We start from the raw sequence: 14,282 nt of genomic DNA, 5'->3' as shown, positions 1-14,282 counted from the left end.
GCAATTTGATTTTAGTAGCTGGGAGGCGAACGCAAAATCTTATTTTTATTCTGGGATTGGTATAAAAATTTACATTTTGACACAGACCCCCGCTAACATTTTAGTGCAGATAGAGGGGGCCTCCGGGCTTCGCACAAAACACATAACCCAACATATAATACACTCATAATTCACTAATGTTCGCTGAATGACAGGGTTAAGTGGCTGCTATTCCCGGCCTCCCACCACACTAATGTACTCCAGACCTGCGCTCCTTTTCTTCTGGATCACAGTCAAATCGTTTCCTGCAGCCTTCACAGTGGAAGCTCCTTCCAGCCCGAATAAACACTACTTCCGAAGTTATTTTCATTTGTTTTTCTAATCTAATTTTCCCCTTGGTGCTCTACTAAGCATCAATCCCATTAAGGCCTTTGATGTGTTGACTGCTTTCCAGAGGAGCCCATCCTGCATCCCGCCGCGCGCTGACCTTCACCAGCGCTGCAGCCCCCACCCTGGGACGCTGACGCAGAACCAGACCTGGAGGAGATGCCCATGGTTGGAGATGCTGGACCAGAGAGGTTTGTGGCTTCTGAAGGGGTCAGACCGTCCCCTCCAGCCCGACCCTGCATCCTGACCTCCTGGCCTTGTCCCCACTGTGGGAACTGATGTGAAATAACGGGAATGTTTAAGATAAAAGGAGGGGAAGGGGATGCTGGTGCCACTCCATCCCAAGTAAAACATCCTCTGGTGGAGTAGCTGAGCTGGGAAGAAGGTGCAAAGGCAACAAGTGTCGCTCCTAAAGAGAACAAAGAGAGCATGTGCGTGGGGATAAAGTTTCTCCAACAGGATTGGGTACAGATTGCCACCCGCTGCCCTTCCTGGAAGTGGGATCATTGCTGCTATGGAGAGGATGAGCTCGTATCTTCCTCGGCTGCCTTTTGTTGGGGCCCGGAGCTCAGCCTGGGGTGGATGGATCAGGGCTGTTTCTCCCGTGTGAGGTGGTTTTGCTCTTTCTCGAGCTGGGCAGCCTTGCCTGCTAGTAAAAGTTGCTCAGAAACCTTCAATCTAGGGAGGGACAAGGATGAACTAGGCTGACAAACCCTCCTGCCCTTCACCACGGCCTCTTGCCAACCAGCATAACCTAAATCTGAGCCCGCAGAGAGTACTGCCACGAAGCGGATCTCCCTCCTTCTCCTGCAGCCACCCCTGAAGGTTTCCTGCTCTTCACCTCATCATCATCATCTTCATCGATGAGGGTTTTTCCCCTCTGAAGACGCGCTACTCTGTTCCCCAGCCCTCGCCGAGGCAAGGTAAGCCGGCCTCCAAAAGGGAAGGCAAGGACGAAGCGGGTATGATTGTTTTATTTCCCCTGAGTATGTCTGTAAAGCACACAGACTGATAAAGAGATGAACCAATAAATGCCCTGCTAGCAATATTTCTAAGCCACAGAGTAACACTCTCCCCTGCTGCCCCAGCTCGCAGAGCACGGCCTGGATGTGTATTTGGGACGTGGGGTTTAGTGAAAACCATTAAAAATGGTGACACTTGTCATCAATGCCCTTCACCTAACGTTTCCTGTGCTGGGTTATTTACCTGAGGCTGCGATGCCTCTGCAGGGACGCTGCCGTGTCCCCCTCGCTCAAACATCCTCCAGGGAAGGACACGGTACCTGGGGCTGGAAAGAAATATCAAAAAAATAAGGTGCCTGGCTGCGCACAGCACGAGCGACTGGACTTGGAGCATTGAATTGGGGGACAGAGATAGGGATGAGGACAGGGGTGTGCTGGTCCAGCCCTGTCAGACAGAAGCAGGGGGGCAACGGGGCTCCGTGCTGGCTTCCCTCTACCAGATTAAACATTTCACACACACCCCCAAATGAAAGGGACTCCAGGGATCTGTTCAAAACAGTTTATTGTATTTTTTCGTCAGACAAACACATTGATTTCTGGACCACAGTAGAGGATGGAAACCTTTCACAAACTTATTTATTTGAAAATACAAATATAAAATTATACTTTCCACATCTGTGATGTGAGAGACCCCCATCCACATAGTATTTTACAACAGGGCTTTAGAAAGCCATACACAGAGACCTGAAAGATGCTTGATATATATAGATACATATATATATGTATATATATAAAAAAAAAGTCACTACCAAAGTTCTCATCAGTTCATACTAAAGTATAAAAGGAAGGGCTAGGCCTGCCACTGTGCCATAGTTTATTTAGATACATTTATGACCACCTGAAATGCTTAGACTTGCATCCTAGTACTGATGGAGTTCAGACCTCGTACAACAGAGAATGATGGGGATTCGCTACCTACGACGGCCGACGTGACGCAGGAGCCCGGGCGCGGTGTGAACCAGGCACCGGGGCGAGTCCTGCTCCGACACGGGGCTCTCTCGAGACAACACAGTCGGACTGTTTGGGAACCGAGAACCGGTCACGAGGATTTACTTTCTCAAACTACATTTTTTTTTTAATCTTTTTTTTTTTTTTACTTTTTTTTTTTGGTAATTTTTATTACAGTATTAAAGTATTGCTTAGCTTACAGAATCTCCTCACGTAGTGTTCGCACACGGCAACGGGGCTGACTTGGATTCTGTACGTATGAAACTCTACAGTGTCTGTGCGCAGATCGGGATCTGCCGGTGTGTCTTCGATGCATCCTGTCTCTTCACCTTACACTAAACTTCAGATTTTCTGTTTGAACTATTTTTCGCTTAAAAAAAACCAAACCAAACCACTAAAAAAAATAATTCAGAAAATTCCACCCAAGAGACATTTCCATAGCATAAAAGACAGCTATGAGTTAGTGTTGTATTTTTTTTTTTTGTTTTGTAAACAGTTTCATATGCAATATCATACATAACCATGGCTGGCCTTCAGTAAAAATGTAGTAAACTATATTGCTTTATTATTGATTATGTTGCATTGAGTGAATGGCAGAAACGAAACAGGAAGGTAACTGTGGCTGGAGTCGCTAGCCCTCATTCACACTACAGATGAAAACAGCATCCTAGGCTTCAAGAGCAGGGAAGAAAAGAAATCCGAACACCTTTCAGGTCGTTATTACCAACAATTAGCCAATGGTTTAACTAGCCTAGCAAGATGTGTGACATTCACCAGCGAACGCTGCTGTACAATGGAGAAAAATAAACTTACAGCAAAGAGAGCCATGCTACCTTAAAGTCCAAGCTACAAATTCAACTTAAAATGAACATTTATGAAGAAAAAAAAAATTAAAAAAAAAAAAGGACAGATCAGGCTTCATTTTAATCAAGCCAATCGCCAATCGCAAAGAATTTGTTTATTTTGGAGCAGGGAGGGTACCCAGCTCTCGTGGCTTGCTCTGACTCCTCTCGGAACACCCCTCGTGTCCGGGGTCCAACCCTGGTGCGAGGCCAGGTGCTCTGTGCCGTGGAGGTGCTTTGGGTGCCCAGTTCACCCAGCCGGATGGAAATTGCTCTTTTTGGTCAGGGCTAGATGTGATATTTGGAAAGAAAAGGGCAATATCCCTCGTAAGGATCCTTCCCTCGCTGTGCTTGACTAAAACAAAGGTGGAGCTGAACCTTTGTACTGAAAAATTTACAACCCCCCCCAAACAAATGAATAAAAGAGAAAAAAAACACAAACCAACCCTTTGAAATGGATTTCTAGATGAGTGGGGGACTAACGTGAACCTTAGTCTAGGTAGCCACATCAAAACATATCGGATTCCACGACGTTTGTGCTATGGGCCACTGGGACTTCTCAAAAGGTATATAAACATCTAAAACATATTCACACAGATTAGCAATTTCTTCTGAGCATTCTTAAAAAAATATTATTTTTTTTTTCTCTTAGTAAAATCGTTTTAATATACCGTGCCTCCCTCTTTTAAAAAATAAATTAAAAAAATCCAGTTTTGCATATCTAGCGTTAGCATTTAAGGTAGTATGGCACACCCCCTTTCCAAAGTCGAGGGTGGGGATCTACAAATGCCTTAGGAGTTTGCCAGCATTTTTAACATTGTGAGACCTTTGGTTAGTTGAAACCGCATCAGATCAGCAAAAGAAAAAACAAAAACAAGAGAAAACAAACCAAAGAAAAGAGGAAAGGGAAAAATAAAAAAAAAAAAAAAAGAGGAAAACCTTCCCAAAATTATTAGCAATTTTCTTAAATAAGAGAAAGTTCTATCCTTACTGGTCCTAAATCTGAATAACTACATCTAAATTTTTAACCTTAATTACGATACACCTACCAATATGTACTAGAGGAGGAAGAGAGAAAGAGGGGGGGAAAAATTCACTACACTAGCATCAGGACAGCACTCTTACAAGATAGCCATTTTATACACTATTAACATACAACAATGATCAACAAAGAATATTCTATGAGGTGACAGGGAATGGAGAGGAAAACCAACTGGTAGTACAGTACATCATCAACATTGACAAAATAGCAATAAAAAATTCCCTGACCGTACATTGAATTTCAGGGAATTTGGTTTGTTGGTTTTTTTTTTTTTCCGTTTTTATTTTTTAAAGAATCGTTTTATCTATTTTTATTACTTGATCAAGTCTCAATATTTAAAAAGCGTCCAGCATTTTGCTTAAACCTGGTTGTTCTGAAATAAGAAAAAAACCTAAAATATTACATAAAAAGCATGAGTCTGTCTTTTTTTTTTAAAAACAAGAAAAACAAGGTTTTCTCCTTTCGGTTAGCAGTATGGTGCCTTGTTTTTGTTAAAGATGCCTTGCTCTACCTTGTCTATTGAATGTCTACATTAGTCTACTTGTTAGTAAAATTTACAAAAATAGGAGTGCAGCAGCTCTTTTTAACAAATGTCGCATTCAGTGTCTTATACTGGCTGTACCTAAAGTACCAAATTTATAAACGTAACAATTTAAAAAAATATTAATAAAACTTGTCAATATTACGTTAAAAAAAGAAGAAATATATCCACACTACAGTATGTTCTTAATGCCACCTACCGTGTTGTACTTCTAGTTTGCTGTTGCAGGCCTATTTACCAATATTAAAAAAATTAAATTAAAAAATATCCTTCATAAGTTTCCTCCCCCAACAGAGGACCATATATATAACAGCCAAATATTAAACATGTGCAAATAGGAAACTGTCAGTTTTTCCCCTACCAGTCACAGTGCAATGATGTTTTATACTTTTATTTTTCTTTAAAATTCTGTTTACAACTACAATAAATTAAAATCTTCCGTTGCTTCTAGGGTGAAACTTGTAGCACTGAGGTATTCCCAAAAAAAAAAAAAAAATAAAACACCACCAAACTTGCTTTCCTAATTTGTTAATACAGAAAGTAATGGATTAAAAAAAAAAAAAAGGTAACCATGCAAGTTTTAGAGCCGCTCTGCCCACAGCAGGCGAGCGCGGAGGAGGGACCTCATCTCCGCTCGGGCTGCGCGAGGTGCTCAGAGCCGCTGAAATGACTGGACAGCAAGTTGATCTAGTTTAAAAACGATAACTAAAACAACAAAAAAAATAATAGTAAAGGTGTGCTTTGAACCGTAAATGCGTTAAACAGGAAAACCGTAGCTTCTTTTTTCAGTCGTGGGAAAAGCAGTGTTGGTTGTTTTTTTTTTTTTTAAATTAAAAAAAAAAAATACCACTAGACTGTTCCTTTGTAAGCTGTGCACATCTGATAGCGAAGATGCTGGTACGACGCTAGGAGAGCTGGAAGGTCTACTGAGCCTACGGAGCAAGCTGAACAGCGTGTGCACCGCCTCACTCCCGCGGGCCAGCTCCGGCAGTTGGTCACAGAGTCTACAACTGGCTTTTTTATTTTTTTTCTTCCGTTTTTTTCATAGAGAAACTGCCTTAGGCTGACTCCATCACAAAAATAGGTTTGTATTTCTCTTTCTTAATAGTTTATATGTAGTTAATGGAATTGTATTTACAGTATTTTTTTTTTTTTTCAGAATTCACAATTTCAAAAAACCTTATATCACCTCTTTCAACAAAAAAAAGCACTTATAGAAAAAGGACGCACAAAAAGTTTGTAGTCCTTGCCTTATTGCCGAAAATAGATAGAATTAGGTTAACGAAGACGCCACAAATGAAAAGAAGGGCTAGAGAACCTGCTGCTCACCTGCACCCCCGCGCCCTGCAAGGCCACCCCGAAACCGTGCCCGCCGCCGGCTCTGCTCCCCCTGCCACCCTCGGCGGCTGCAGAGCCGGTACCGGCGGCTGAGACTCCTGTCACCATCTCAGCATCCTTTAAGCAACAACGACTACGTAAAAGAGAAGGGAGAAGGAGGGGGAAAAGAAAAAAAAATAAACAAAAACCAAAAGAAACCCCTTAATATAAACAGTTACACTATGGTTAGGCTCTTGCTAGATACACAAAGAATTAGAACTACGTGGCTACGAGACTATGTCAAAATGCTACGAAAAAATGTGGTTTGGAGAAGTTTAAAAAGGGGGGGGGAACCCATCAAGAAAATAAAACGAACAAGAAATGGATTTTATATACATACTTTTAAAAGCTGTTGTTTTTATAGTACAGCAGATTCATGAGATGATGAGAGAGATTTTTTTTTTTTAAACAACCTAAGTCCGTTGAGTGCCACCTCCAGTTTGTTTGCGTTATCGGTGATGATGTAGTGCTCAAAGTCTGATGAGATCACCCAACCATGGGCACGTTCAGAAACTTCGCCCCGTCTTGCCCGGACATCCAGAGAGACTCTGTGGGGAGGAGAAGGCAGACAAGGACACGGAGGAGAGGGAGAGTTAATTGAGGCCAAGTGGGATTTGTAACAACCGCTCCCACCCCTCCGAAGCGTTTGCAAACACTTTGCAAAGCCACAGCGTGCGCTGATCCACACCGAGGGGGAATCGGAGCAACCCGGCTGGAATGCAGAGCTGCGCTTGGGACTGACACTGTGGGAGAGCGTATTCCATGGATTTACTGCCCTTGCTTTTTAGCTCCATCCCCTAAACTCCATCCAATACGCTGCGACTTCAGGCAGGCTGGAGTTAGCTGTGTCTAGTCTGGTTTGGGAACAGTAAAACGTGACTTATCTATCGGAAGGACAAAATCTGTTCCTCTGGCACCTGTTACGCCAGGAATTTACAAGGCTTCAGTAAAATGAGGTTTTTTTTTCTAAAGGCACAGCTAAAGTACTTGAAAGGTAACAACTTTCACATGGGGACACTGCAGTGGTGATGATTTATTATATAACGGAGGCTGCAGCTTCTAACGCTCTGTTCCTGCCAGCGCCTAATGTTGAGATAGAAATAAATATTAGGAGACTGCTCGCAGGGCTGGCTCCAGCGATGAGTGCACCCTCGTCACACATTTATGGGGTGACCTCCAAAACCCATCCCCAAAGGGCCGTGCCCAGCGCCTGCAGGATGGCTGGTCCTGTCCCATGGACCCACAGCTCAGCCAAATTCATCCTCTGCAGTCGCATCCTGCTCTGGTGGGCGACGGACCAGATGCCTCGGGGCGCACCATCGCCGCAATAAAAATTTCGAACTCAGTGGTCCTTGAGGAATTAATAATAAGGCTCATTTCCTCCTCTCAAAATCTATTTTAATTAGTAATGAGCGACATTAAAAGCACTTTCTGTTTTTAAGTCATTAATGGTCTGAGTCTTAATACTGGCCAGTAAATGATGGTTACAGTTTGATGTGTTGGGTAAGTGTAAAATGATTACAATACATTAATCTGATGAACGCTGCCTTCGTTGCAGCGTTATTAGTGTGAATTATGATGTTCTGCTATGGTCTCCAGCCGGCGTCATGTACCACCTCGTTATTACAACGGCTGACGGCCCAGAAAACGTGAAGGGTTCTGACAAATTGATCTGTGAACATACACTGAGACGTGCAAATAATAACTGGGATTAAAGCAAGAGTGCTTATGCCACTTTTTTCTTTCCCATAAAAAAATGCTACTTGGTAGCAAATCGATTGATGGAACAATTTCAGGGAATCTTGGGCGTACGTGGGTATACAAGGAGCAAATAGAAACCCCTTTATCCACTAGCATTTAGGTTTATATCTATATATCTATATATATAAAAGCCTCCAAACATTTTCCACAGTTCCCAGCCCTTTAACTAGCTGTAATCCTAATTTCATACCCCGATTTTGAGTGTAAAACGTGTGTCATTGATCAGGTAGGGCTGGGCAAAAGGCAAACAAAATCTGTTACATGCATTACATTTGTCTGCACGGACTAAAGGCTCCAGAGCTAAACTTGTGCCATTTAACAGGGGTAACTTCTGTTTTACATTGACTGACTTTTCTAATCTACTCTGTTCTCGGTGTAAGAATATTTATTTGCAAAGACGAATATGCCAAAGGCCAAAAAAATAATAAAAAATTTAAACATTTAATTAACTCGAGCTTAGTTCAAAGGGTAGGAAACTGGCAGTGATCCAAGGATGCATTACTCAGGTAATGTCTTTAATTTAATTTGCTTAGGTTTAATTTTTTTTTAATCTTGATAATTGCTCTATGGTTACTAGTTACAATGTTATCTTTTAGCGGTAATATTTGGTACAACACTTAATTAAGAATGATGGTTTCTCTGTAATAAAGCAGAGGGGCTCATCTATTTTTAGAGCAGTGCATCGGGAGCAGATCTGTAATCTCCCCATCGGGATGCTGTCAGCTGGCACTTGGTTGTTTCCCCACAGGTTTCTGGGATCAGTGGTTTTCCTGTGTGGTTTTTGGCTCTCCAAATTATTGCACTGAGCGGCGTGAATATGAAAAAGTGACTTTTGAGGGGGTTTAGCTCCTGATCAGTCTTCCAGTTTCCAACCCGTGAGATTGATTTGAATAACATAAATCACAGAAAGGAATGATTAAAGGCCAAGGAAAGACGAAATGAAGATAAAAAATTGTTCACTTAAAAGTAAATATAGGGGAGATGGTAGTTTAGCACAAAGTACAAATGTACAATACTGTAATACCTCCAAGTGAGATGGCAACCAACCATGTGTAACGTTTCAATGGTATCCATTTGTAAAAGCCGTTGCAATCAAAGGTCCCTAAAATTGTACAATTGTTAAGTTCATCAGTGCTCTATACATGGGAACAGATGATTTATTAATTTTGGCAAGAAATTACCAAAGGACTTGAAAGACTGTGTTGCCAGCATGAATAGGTATTTCCAAGAGCTGTTCTGGTCACCAGTGACCGGGTGTGCTGAACCCTACGGTTACCTTTCCAAGACCATAATCTTCTCATTCCCCTGGTTGCAAAAATAAGCTTTGGGTTTTTCCTTCTTGATTTTTAAACCAGGGTTAGTAAATGGACAGTGTTAAATAAATATTTATGTACAAAAGGCTATGAGACTCTTTGCAGTTATTGGGGGAAAAGTAAGAGGCTGCCAATCTGCAAGTCAAATACAAAATCGTTCTTTGGAGAAGTGTTAGTGCAGACAAATCCGGATACCCAGGCTTGGACCTTGTATCCGTCTACTTGAAAAATCAGGATGTTGCTGAGGCTAAAGTGCCCAAGTTTTCAAGAGCAAACAGGTCTTTTTCCTTAGGTGAGAAATGGAAATAAGAGGTGTTGTAACTGGTGAGAGATGGCAGTTAAAACTGATGTGCTCTTAGCAGAGCAATAATAATCTGTGTTTGGCAGAGAACTGATCCAAAGGGACTGTCAAATCCCTGGTGTGACCTGGGGAGGAGCAAGAATTGAGCACGAGGGCACAAATGGAAGCAGTCTTTTTGGGTACTGGCTACTTATGCAATAAAAACAAGAGTTCCAGGAACTTTGTCTGCACTACGTTCCCCCTACTCATCCAATTCGGTCAAAGCATGAAATTCTCCACTCGGTTTGAGGGAACTGGGGGGAGCTCTTTGTACTTCGCCATGCAAGAAAAAATGTGTTACTACATAAAAAAAGGACACAACTTGAGTCGCGGTTTTGCTGTTTGGAAGACTGACAGCCACCAAAGAGGTTGGACCACATTCATGCTAACACACACAGGTAAAACAGCGTGATTGGAAAAACAGCATGCAGCTGGTTAAGCAAATCTCCGTTGCCCATCATTAGTGAGACTGCAGACCCACGCAGCATTAAAGTTGCACTTTTCCAATGACTAGACAACAAAATGGAAGCAACTTACTTGTAGCCTGCAGATTTTAAGGACTGTTACAGCATTGTAATCAGCTGGAAGTGACCCAGGGGGTCAGCAAAAGCCATTGTCCACCCTCTGAGGTGCACAGGAATGCTGCAGTTACAGGGATGGGTGGTGGGAAGCGTGACCACTCCACAGCCAGTGGTGGGATGGCCATCCCCTCGCCGGGGTGGCTGTAGGCCAAATTAATGAGCCGCTTCTCATTTGTTTAAGCAGTCGCAGCAGCTCGGACAGGTGGTTGGGCTGATATAAAGCACTTAAAGAACAAGTAGAATCTTTAAAGCCCATAATTATTAAATATTTCCTTTTGAAATGTGTCCAGTCTGGACCGAAGAAGGTGCCAGACAAGCGTTTCCAGCCGAGTTGGTTCCTGGAGCCGTGCAACCCTTTGGCAGCTCCATCAGGCCGGGCACAGCTCTAGCAGGCTACGGCAGCAAGGCGCTCCACTCGCTGTCGGGTCATAATTAACCAAAAACCCAACATAAATCCCCCCGCGATGTCGTTAAACGATGAGCAACCCCCCTTAGACCGAGAAACAGGGGCGGTAGCCCTGGTGCCGGCACGCAGGGTACTTACGGCGATCCCGTGGCCGAAGCCGGAGCCCGGCTGCGGGCTGGCGGCGCTTATGTAGTTACCCACGCCGGAGTCCTGGCTGGCCGTGCCGTAGAGGTCCGCGACGGGCCCTGGGCTGTTGGCCCCGGGGAAGCCTCCGGGTCGGGCTGGGTTGGAGCCTGCCGGGGAAGCGGGTGCGCCAAAATTCGGTTGAGCACTGTAGCTATTCAAGACTGGTGTGCAGAGAATAAAGCTGGGTATGAGGCCAGACGCCGGGCATGCACCGTTATTACAAAGCCAAACACCAGAATAAACAGCCTAGGCCCAACTTCTAACACTTAACCAAGGCCATGCGATAGGAGAGCAAGTACTGGATAAGAGTCAGCCCGTACTACTACGAAGCTTAGAGCTCCAAAAATATATATATGGATATATATAAAAAAAAAAAGAACAATCATTCAACACACTACTGCAACCAGAGACTGGAGGTGCTCAGTTTCACCAAATTATCACAAAATATAATAGATATTTTTCAACATCTGACTTGATGCTCATGCAGTAGTAACAAGTTCTCTAGGTCTGGGCACGCCGAGACAGCATTCACATCCCATGCAAACTACAAAGGAACTAGTTTGAGACTACACATTGTGGTAATATTGATATTAAAATGTTGACAGCAAATAACTTCAATCGCATCTAGTAAAATCGTTTTTGGATCCATTCGACACTTTTGAAAAAATAAACCCGCCCTTTTAGATCAGTAAAGCTGTAGAAATAGCTCAATAGTTGATTTTTAAATTTCTTTAAATGGTATGGAATGGAACAGTTTGGAAATTTTCTCTTTTTTATGACCAAGGAGAGTGTTATTTTAGTTAATTTTTTTTTTTCCTTTTGATTTGGAGAGCGAAGACCTACCTTCGTCTCCAAAACCATGCTTGGGACATCAACCAAAATTAAACAAATAAATAAAGATCAAAGTAAAAAAAGAATTCCAGAGGGTGTATGACAACTCACCTCCTAATGTGGAAGTAAAAGAAAATTTTATTTTTTTCCTCCCTTTATATCTTTTTTTTTTGAGACAGAAAAAACAATGTAAATAAGAATGGTACTAAAGAATAAATTTAGATATTAAAGCATGTTAGATGATCAGGCTTCTGGCGTTTCTCACAGTTGCTCTTGGATGTAAAATATATGAGTAAGAGGTTTCAATGCGAAAAGAAAAGTTAGCGGACTAGGAGGAGCTGGATGGAAATGGCTTGCGGGAAGCTGGAGCTACACCTGGGCGGTACTCGCAAGGTCCTTGGGGAGCGCACAGAGACTTTTGTCAGGCTCAACTTCTGTCTCACTGCATCCAAGGGAGACAGAATGATGGCACGAGCCTGGCAGGGGCAACAAACACCACAGGCTCCCTTGGGAACCCCAGCCGGGCGCTGCAGCTATGGGTACAACCTGGCACCTGACCCACCACACATTCCATCACCGCCACACGTTGAGTGAGGCTGTGTCAACATTCCTTCAGCCTTTTCCTCTGGCTGCGACTTTCCGCCTGTCTTCATTAAGTACTAAAAAGGGTTTATAAAGTTTGATAGCCTGCAATAACCCTCTGCCGCTAGCCTGCAAGTCTGAGCCGTGCTGACTGACTACAGGTTTTACTAGGGATGGAAACCAGCCTGGGAGACAGCCCTGCTCACTCGACAAGGACAGCCCAAGGGAAGGCTTTGGCAGCACCTTATGTGATGGGCTCAGCCTGGATTTGCTGCTGGGCCACCCCCTCTCCTGCCCTGTCCCCTTCACCGCCCTCCCAAGAGGTCTCTGCTTTTCAAATGAACTAACCAGTCCAAAAAAAAAACCACAAAAAAAGGCAACCTGGCAGCTGTCGGCTCTGCAATGGCAGAAAAGTAAATTTTAAAAAATGAATGATTTAATGCAGCTCTGAACCGGTAGCAGGGGAAAGTAAGTAGGACATCTAAGCTAGCAAGTTAAAAGAAATAAGGCATGAGAGAGTAAACAGATTTTAGAATTCACTGGCAAACAAAGTGCCTTTTTTATTATTAAAGATTAAATGTCAAGATAACATTTGGCCTTCTCACTCATGAAGAAAAATATCCAGCTGAGATGTTCAAAAGCCCTTTATTACTAGAAGCTAGCAACTTTTTTCCCTTTTCTTATGTCTGGTTCGATAAAATGGATGCGAGTTCTCCTGCCAAGTCACACAGCAAACACAGTTGGCCCCTCCAAGCAAAGGCAAGAGCGTGACAGAAGGACGTGGCGAGGCAAGGAGGACACTGTTAGTAAAATCCTGCAAACCCTACGGCAGTGCCAGGAGAGCCCATCGCACTGCAGACACCCCACGAACAGGAGCAGGGACTGGGTTTGGTCCCCAGCAAGTGCCCGTGCGATGCCCAGGGCCGCCTGCTGCCTTGAGGAGCTCATGAGACACAGGGATGCTGTGCCCAGCAGGACAGACAGACATCCACTATGGGATACACGTGCTTTGCCACCTCCTAAACCTTCCCAAGGAGAAGAGCAAACAGAGACTGAGGAGCCAGGGAGAGATACTCTGTCCCTGCAAACATCCCACCCTGGCCACTGCCTTTTAAGAAGACAACACCAGCTTCCATACTCGCAGAAAGAGGAGGCAACCAGTTATTCAATTGTCCTTCTGACTGTGGGTATGTAAGGTAACGAAGAGGTAATTTTCTATCCACTGAACATCAGCTGAACACTCCACACGGCTCACAGGACGGCCTGTGGATAAACAGGCACTCCAAAAGCATTCCCCCTGCTCTATCGGCCAGGAACTGCCACGCGGAGGCTGGGGATCCCCCGGCACCGCTCCACGCCGCCTGCTGAACAGCTGCCTGGACGGCTGTACAGAAAGGGCTGGAAGCTTTTACAGAGATGACCCTTTGCTCCAGACCCAATAAATGAAATTGAAAAGCTCTCATAATTACTCAGAGGTCAAGCGCTCCTCAGAAAGCTGTATTTTAACGATTCACTCAGCCACGGTAACTTGCTAAATATTTGTCTTTCTACAATAGCTGCACATAAGCTCACCTGGAGCCAGAGGCACTTTCACCATCGCTTTGAAACAACAGCAAAGGGACCTTGAACGACTTTTCCAACATGCAAAATGTGACACACTCTTGTAAGAAATACCTGGTAACAAATTTGTTTTACACAAACCTGGAATGACCTGAGATTACAACGAAGCAGAAGAAACTCCCCCCACAAATCCTCCAGAGTCTGGATGCTGTTTCAGTCCTCAAAGAAAAATTAAGGCTCCTTAAAGACGTGTGTCTTTAGGACACAGTTTCCAATGTTGGCTCAGTTGCCAGAGGAAGCAGAAGCTGCCCACGGCTGCTGTAAGCTGCAGGATTCACAGAGAGCCAAGATTAATGCCTTGCAGGCTGGAAGGAATCTGAGACTTTCCCCTGGCCACCAACACCCTGCGGTCAGAATGGGAGATAATTAAGGGCAGAAGTTTACAAACACGTTGCTGAAAAACTGGCAGGGGATTCTGCTGTCCCAACAGAGGGGAGGGAACCACTGATCACATCTTAATGCCAGTCAACAGAGACCTGGTTGAGCTGACCAAGTATCTCTTGACTTTGATCTGCCAGGAGGAC

General features: G+C 43.8%; 1 protein-coding gene across 24 annotated transcripts in view; it reads right to left on the bottom strand.

The window, feature by feature from the left end:
- Positions 1 to 4,448: 4,448 nt before the first annotated feature.
- Positions 4,449 to 14,282, bottom strand: part of MSI2 (musashi RNA binding protein 2) — a 250,360-nt gene continuing 240,526 nt past the window's right edge. For 12 of the 24 annotated variants that reach the window (XR_011338955.1, XR_011338956.1, XR_011338959.1 and 9 more), the window contains 3 exons: positions 10,678 to 10,832; positions 8,924 to 9,001; positions 4,449 to 6,686 (listed from right to left, as the gene is read on the bottom strand). Coding sequence is in view for 15 of the 24 variants with exons in the window: in XM_069874423.1 (XP_069730524.1) it covers positions 8,960 to 9,001; positions 10,678 to 10,832 (197 nt within the window). In the remaining 9 variants the exon portion in view is untranslated. Of the gene's footprint in view, positions 6,687 to 8,923; positions 9,002 to 10,677; positions 10,887 to 14,282 lie in introns of those variants that run through there. The other 12 variants (XM_069874415.1, XM_069874421.1, XM_069874418.1 and 9 more) reach the window with 6 other exon arrangements.

The sequence above is a fragment of the Phaenicophaeus curvirostris genome, chromosome 21 (assembly GCF_032191515.1).
Source record: "Phaenicophaeus curvirostris isolate KB17595 chromosome 21, BPBGC_Pcur_1.0, whole genome shotgun sequence".
Lineage (NCBI taxonomy): Eukaryota > Metazoa > Chordata > Aves > Cuculiformes > Cuculidae > Phaenicophaeus > Phaenicophaeus curvirostris.
This window is presented reverse-complemented; position numbering and strand designations above follow the sequence as displayed.